This window comes from Salvelinus alpinus, chromosome 2 (assembly GCF_045679555.1).
Source record: "Salvelinus alpinus chromosome 2, SLU_Salpinus.1, whole genome shotgun sequence".
Classification (NCBI taxonomy): Eukaryota; Metazoa; Chordata; class Actinopteri; order Salmoniformes; family Salmonidae; genus Salvelinus; species Salvelinus alpinus.
The window spans coordinates 83,250,127-83,257,626 of record NC_092087.1 but is presented as its reverse complement, the minus strand read 5'-3'; the positions used below and the strand labels follow the sequence as shown (position 1 = coordinate 83,257,626).

The following is a 7,500-nucleotide window of genomic DNA, read 5'->3' as shown; positions in this document are numbered from 1 at the left end:
TCTCTCTCTTCCTCTCTCTCTTTTCCTCTCGCTATCTCTCCATCAGGGAGATGCTAATCGCTCCTATTCAGAGGATGACAGTTCCCCCTCTAACTTTGACGAGAGTGAGAAGCTTAATGACTCTCTCAAACTGTCTGGTGAGTCTTCATATAGTGCATTGACAATATAATGCTGTGGTTTGGATGGTAACATTCACAATATAATGCTGTGGTTTGGATGGTAACATTCACAATATAATGCTGTGGTTTGGATGGTAACATTCACAATATAATGCTGTGGTTTGGATGGTAACATTCACAATATAATGCTGTGGTTTGGATGGTAACATTCACAATATAATGCTGTGGTTTGGATGGTAACATTCACAATATAATGCTGTGGTTTGGATGGTAATATTCACAATATAATGCTGTGGTTTGGATGGTAACATTCACAATATAATGCTGTGGTTTGGATGGTAACATTCACAATATAATGCTGTGGTTTGGATGGTAACATTCACAATATAATGCTGTGGTTTGGATGGTAACATTCACAATATAATGCTGTGGTTTGGATGGTAACATTCAAAATATAATGCTGTGGTTTGGATGGTAACATTCACAATATAATGCTGTGGTTTGGATGGTAACATTCACAATATAATGCTGTGGTTTGGATGGTAACATTCACAATATAATGCTGTGGTTTGGATGGTAACATTCACAATATAATGCTGTGGTTTGGATGGTAACATTCAGAATACAACGCTGTGGTTTGGATGGTAACATTCACAATATAATGCTGTGGTTTGGATGGTAACATTCACAATATAATGCTGTGGTTTGGATGGTAACATTCACAATATAATGCTGTGGTTTGGATGGTAACATTCACAATATAATGCTGTGGTTTGGATGGTAACATTCACAATATAATGCTGTGGTTTGGATGGTAACATTCACAATATAATGCTGTGGTTTGGATGGTAACATTCACAATATAATGCTGTGGTTTGGATGGTAACATTCACAATATAATGCTGTGGTTTGGATGGTAACATTCACAATATAATGCTGTGGTTTGGATGGTAACATTCACAATATAATGCTGTGGTTTGGATGGTAACATTCACAATATAATGCTGTGGTTTGGATGGTAACATTCACAATACAACGCCTGCACAATCGTTTCTAGGAAAGGACAAAGCAGAGGACAAAGCAGAGCATTTTTTATGCTCATGTTTCAAGGATGTTATACACAACACATTAAAAGGGGTGGGGGGGTAGAGCATCCTTGAAACCATTGTACATGGACTAGGTATTCAGTCACAGACAACTATTGAATTCTGGATGGGATTCATACCAAAGTATAGCCACGCCGTGAGGAGTTATAGTGCACAGAGTGCTGAAGTAGACAGGGACACACATGGACACAGGAAGGGGTGTTTTGGGTTCATTCTGGGTAGCACTCAGTGTTCTCTACAACACACACACACACACACTCCCCCCCCCCCCCCACCCCCCCACACCAACTCTTCCTCACAGTCTCCCACTTCCATTACAGATGTCCTCACCTTATTTGAACCAAGGCATCTTCAAGCTCTCCTCAGACTGAGTGAAAGAGAAAAGAGAGTAAGACTACGTGTTGTAACTGACAAAAAGAACCCCGTGTGTTATCTATAAATCATAACTCTGACCCCGGTTTAGCCAACCAGCTTCCACAGCCCCCGAAGCTCAGCCAGGAACACTTTAGATCATCAAAGACCTGGAGAACACATCATCAACATTGTAACTCTCACTATATCTCCATCCTGCTAGGTCTAACATATGTTTTGTAAAGCCTGACCTCCATAGAGTACCACAGTATGAGTCATAATACCCAGGAAACCTAGCGGTCAAACAAGGAAACGGTTCCAATCGTTTTTCCACCATTCATTTTTCCCCATAAGGGATTTTAAAAACACTTAAAATAAGGGCTGTGTTTCATGTAGGCTTACCCTGACGTGACATTTTGATAACCGTGTAAATCTCTCTGGGCCAAGGTGGCTTTTATCAATGTATTTGTCTGTATTTACCCCCCAAAAATTAAATGCGAATTAGCTGCTAATGTGGCTATCATAAAGACGTACAAATGCAATGATGATCTGGACGAGACTGCCGAATCGAGGCAAAGGTAAGAATCTCTGGATTGACTATCTAATGTTAGCTAAATTTAGTAATTCATAAATTGGTGAAATTTCTATAAATGTACCTGTTAGCAAAGGTGCCAAAGGTGCCAAAGGTGCCAGCTATAGATGAAGTGCAGGAGCTTGCAGGGATTTGTAGTCTTGTCGTCTTACTTTGATGCTAATTAGCATTTTCAAATCTGAGAGTAAATAGAGACTAATATATTGGTAAAAGTCACCTTGTCCGAGAGAGATGTACATGGTTATCAAAACATCATGCCAGGGTAAGCCTACACAAAACACAGCCCTTCGTTTAAGTGTTTCTAAAATCCCCTGTGGGAAAAATGAATGTTGGAAAAATGATTGGAACCATTTCCCTGTGTGACTGCTAGGTTTTATAGGTATTGTGACACGTCCAACGTGGGGCTCTATGTGAGGTGTCAGACCTAGTATTCCTGTTGTGGATAACTCTGTTGTGTGTCTCCTTGGAGTACTACATTATGGATGTCCACAGCTGTGGTTTAGAGAAGACTGGAGAGTAGGAATCATGTGTGTTTATATTGGAATACTTCAAACAAGTGGAACTGACTGGGGGTATATATGAGGACTTAGGAAACACTACAAGTGGAACTGACTGGGGGTATATATGAGGACTTAGGAAACACTACAAGTGGAACTGACTGGGGGTATATATGAGGACTTAGGAAACACTACAAGTGGAACTGACTGGGGGTATATATGAGGACTTAGGAAACACTACAAGTGGAACTGGCTGGGGGTATATATGAGGACTTAGGAAACACTACAAGTGGAACTGGCTGGGGGAATATATGAGGACTTATGAAACATATGAATATTATATGTATTATTATAATATTATATGAAACACTACACTTGCTGTTTTAGAGACACAATGCAATTATGTATGTAAAGCTCTGTCCTTCTTCTTCTTCATCTTTGCCCCTTTAGATCCTAAGATCTGCACTTTGACCCCTAACGGGCACCTGGAGTTGACCACGTTGACCCCAGTGATGACCCCCAGGGGTTCGTACCCCACTGACAGGCTGACCTATGCCCTGGGGTCACGGAAGAGCAGCGTTATGAGTCTGGGCAAGGCCAACCTGGAGCATAGGAGATCATTCTCTCTGGTGAGATGTAACACACACACACAAACACACACACACACACACACACACACACACACACACACACACACACACACACACACACACACACACACACACACACACACACACACACACACACACACACACACACACACACACACACACACACACACACACACACACACACACACACTCAACCATTAACCCAGCATGTCTCAGTGTAAATACCCTTAGAAGAACACCTGCCCTAATAGCAACACTTAGCACATCGTAAATGTAACAGCTATTCTTTAAATGTTCACAGTCTATGATTTCCTAGACTATGGAAAAGTTGCATTACACAAATTACACGCTACACGCCACATAATGGCAGTTATCAAGGGTCTGCTTAGCCACTAGTCAGCTGCAGACTATTCCGGATGGAGTCTTCAATTCGATAAACATTCCCGACGACGGGGGAGATTCTGATCACAACGTTCCCAGTTCAGGAACTCCCTCGACTCCACACATCTGTCTGTCGAGCCGAAGCCTGCCTTTGGTTGATTGAGCCTGGCTCATTTCCCGGGATTCCAGTCGCCATGGCAACCACCGTTAATTAAGCGAGAGAGAGAGGGAAGGCAAGAGAGAGAGAGAGAATGAGAGCGACAGAGAGAGAGCTAGAGAGAGAGAAAGAAAGAGAAGAGAGTGAGAGAGAGAGGAAGAGAGTGAGAGAATGAGAGAGTGAGAGAATGAGAGAGTGAGAGAATGAGAGAATGAGAGAGTGAGGAAGAGAGAGAGAGAGAGAGAGAGAGAGAGAGAGAGAGAGAGAGAGAGAGAGAGAGAGAGAGAGAGAGAGAGAGAGAGAGAGAGAGAGAGAGAGAGAGAGAGAGAGAGAGAGAGAGAGAGAGAGAGAGAGAGAGAGAGAGAGAGAGAGAGAGAGAGAGAGAGAGAGAGAATTATGTATAGTTTAGTGACACACTTGTTATTAACATGTGACAATGAAGACATATTTGCTGAAGGCCTCCACAATCATTGTATACTCCACTGCCTGTGGGTAAAAGTTAACATGAATGTTTCTGTCCCCTACCAGTAGCTTGAGAGACTTCCACGTTAATTGTTTGTTCACTGATGCCATTTTGAATTTACTCAATTTACCTGAAGAATCAAAAAACACATTTTTGTCTTTCTTCTACTTTGGTTTTTCCCTGATGTGTTGATGTATATCTGTTTAATGAGGTGAGACACATCAAACACAAAAAAAGAAAAGGGGGTGGGACGAAATGAGCGTTGCTGTGGCAACGGTGGTATAAATTCCTCCGGTATATAGCTGTGAATAAGACTGGGATTGTCGTCACAGGGACGATTCCAGAAGTAAACCATGTGATTATCCTGACAGAGTGGCTATCACCTCCCAAGGCACCACAACTGTTTAGAACGACCAGTTATCTCACTTGGTAAAGTTTCACTGGTGAAGATTCATTTGAACGTCGGCAGAAAAACAGTCTAGAAAGTAGATGTACAGTTGAAGTCGAAAGTTTACATACACCTTAGCCAAATACATTTACATTTACATTGATATTTAATCCAGGAAAATATTCCCTGTCTTAGGCCAGTTAGGATCACCAATTTATTTTAAGAATGTGAAATGTCAGAATAATAGTAGAGAGATTGATTATTTCAGCTTTTATTTCTTTCATCACATTCCCAGTGGGTCAGAAGTTTACATACACTCAATTAGTATTTGTTAGCATTGCCTTTATATTGTTTAAAACTTGGGTCAAACATTTCAGGTAGCTTTCCACAAGCTTCCCACAATAAGTTGGGTGAATTTTGGCCCATTCCTCCTGACAGAGCTGGTGTAACTGAGTCAGGTTTGTAGGCCTCCTTGCTCGCACACGCTTTTGTCAGTTCTGCCCACAAATATTCTATGGGATTGAGGTCAGGGCTTTGTGATGGTCACTCCAATACCTTGACTTTGTTGTCCTTAAGCCATTTTGCCACAACTTTGGAGGTATGCTTGAGGTCATTGTTCATTTGGAAGACCCATTTGTGACCAAGCTTTAACTTCCTGACTGATGTCTTGAGATGTTGCTTCAATATATCCACATCATTTTCCTTCCTCGTGATGGAGTCTATTTTGTGAAGTGCACCAGTCCCTCCTGCAGCAAAGCACCCCCACAACATGATGCTGCCACCCCCGTGCTTCACGGTTGGGATGGTGTTCTTCGGCTTGCAAGCCTCCCCCTTTATCCTCCAAACATAACGATGGTCATTATGGCCAAACAGTTATATTTTTGTTTCATCAGACCAGAGGACATTTCTCCAAAAAGTACAATCTTTGTCTCCATGTGCAGTTGCAAACCGTAGTCTGGCTTTTTTATGGCGGTTTGGAGCAGTGGCTTCTTCCTTGCTGAGTGGCTTTTCAGGTTTTTTTCGATGTAGGACTCGTTTTACTGAGGATATAGATACCTGTTTCCTCCAGCATCTTCACAAGGTCCTTTGCTGTTGTTCTGGGATTGATTTGCAATTTTCGCACCAAAGTAAGTTAATCTCTAGGAGACAGAATGTGTCTCCTTCCTGAGCAGTATCACGGCTGCATGGACCCATGGTGTTTATACTTGCGTACTATTGTTTGTGCAGATGAACGTGGGACCTTCAGGCGTTTGGAAATTGCTCCCAAGGATGAACCAGACTTGTGGAGGTCTACAATTTGTTTTGGGCTGATTTCTTTTGATTCTCCCATGATGTCAAGCAAAGAGGCACTGAGTTTGAAGGTAGGCCTTGAAATATATCTACAGGTACACCTCCAATTGACTCAAATTATGTCAATTAGCCTATCAGAAGCTTCTAAAGCCATGACATCATTCTCTGGAATTTTCCAAGCTGTTTAAAGGCACAGTCAACTTAGTGTATGTAAACTTCTGACCCACTGGAATTGTGATACAGTGAGTTATAAGTGAAATAATCTGTCTGTAAACAATTGTTGGAAAAATTACTTGTGTCATGCACAAAGTAGATGTCCTAACCGACTTGCCAAAACCATAGTTTGTTAACAGGAAATTTGTGGAGTGGTTGAAAAACTAGTTTTAATGACTCCAACCTGAGTGTATGTAAACTTCCGACTTCACAAAACATTGCTCTTTCTATGACACAGACTGGCCAGGTGAATCCAGGTGAAAGCTATGATCCCTTATTGATGTCACTTGTTAAATCCACTTCAGTCAGTGCAGATGAAGGGGAGGAGACGGGTTAAAGAAGGATTTTTAAGCCTTGAGACAGTTGAGACGTGTGCATTCAGAGGCTGAATGGGCGAGTCAACATATTGAAGTGCCTTTGAACAGGGTATGTTAGTAGGTGCCAGGTGCACCGCTTTGAGTGTGTCAAGAACTACAACGCTGCTGTGTTTTTGACAGTTTGACAGTTTTACAGTTTCCTGTGTGTATCAAGAATGGTCCACCACCTTCAGGACAACCAGCCAACAGCAGGCCAGTGGTCAAAAACGGGTCATTGATGAAAGAGGACAAAGGAGGCTGACATGAATTGTGCAGAGCAACAGGCGGGCAACAGTTAATCAACTGACAGTCCAGTACAACATTGGTGCCAAAAACCCATAAAATGCACAACTCGTCCCTTGACATGAATGGGCTACGGCAGCCGACGACCTTACGGAGTTCCACTTCTTTCAGCAACACAAAAAGAGAGAAACTGCGGTTGCAGTGGGCTAAGGAACGAAAACACTGGACACTGGAGAATTGGAAAAACATTGCCTGGTCTGATGAATCCTGCTTCTTGCTGTTTAACGCTGATGGGAGGACTAGGGTTCGGAGAGAACCAATCATGCATCCATCATGCCACATGTCAACATTGCAGGCTGGTGGTGGTGTGGGGTGTGTTTTAACGGCACACATTGGGCCCCTTGATAAAAGTGGAGCAATGTTTGAATGCCACAGGATATCTGAACATCTTTGCCAATCAGGCGCATCCCTTAATGGCAGCAGTGTATCCATCTGTGAAATGATTCTTTTCAGCCGGGTAATGCCCCATGCCACAAGGCTAGGATTGTCCAGGAATGGTTCCACGACAGTGAATGCAGCTGACTGCAGTGGCCTGCCCAGTCACCAGATCTCAATCCAATTGAGCATCTGTGGGATGAGATGGAGCCAGCTATTCGGAGTAGAGATCCACTACCAGCCAACTTGACACAACTGTGGGAAGCTTTCGAGTCAACATGGCAGCTTGTAGAGTCCA

The 7,500-nt window shown here is 42.6% G+C and overlaps 1 protein-coding gene across 2 annotated transcripts in view; it reads left to right on the top strand.

Moving 5' to 3' along the window:
* The window catches only part of LOC139567965 (voltage-dependent T-type calcium channel subunit alpha-1I), a 171,715-nt gene that overhangs the window by 85,394 nt on the left and 78,821 nt on the right, over positions 1-7,500 (top strand). For both annotated transcript variants that reach the window (XM_071389610.1, XM_071389609.1), the window contains exons 14-15: positions 47-137; positions 3,116-3,294. In XM_071389610.1, the coding sequence (XP_071245711.1) occupies positions 47-137; positions 3,116-3,294 (270 nt within the window). The remainder of the gene's footprint in view (positions 1-46; positions 138-3,115; positions 3,295-7,500) is intronic.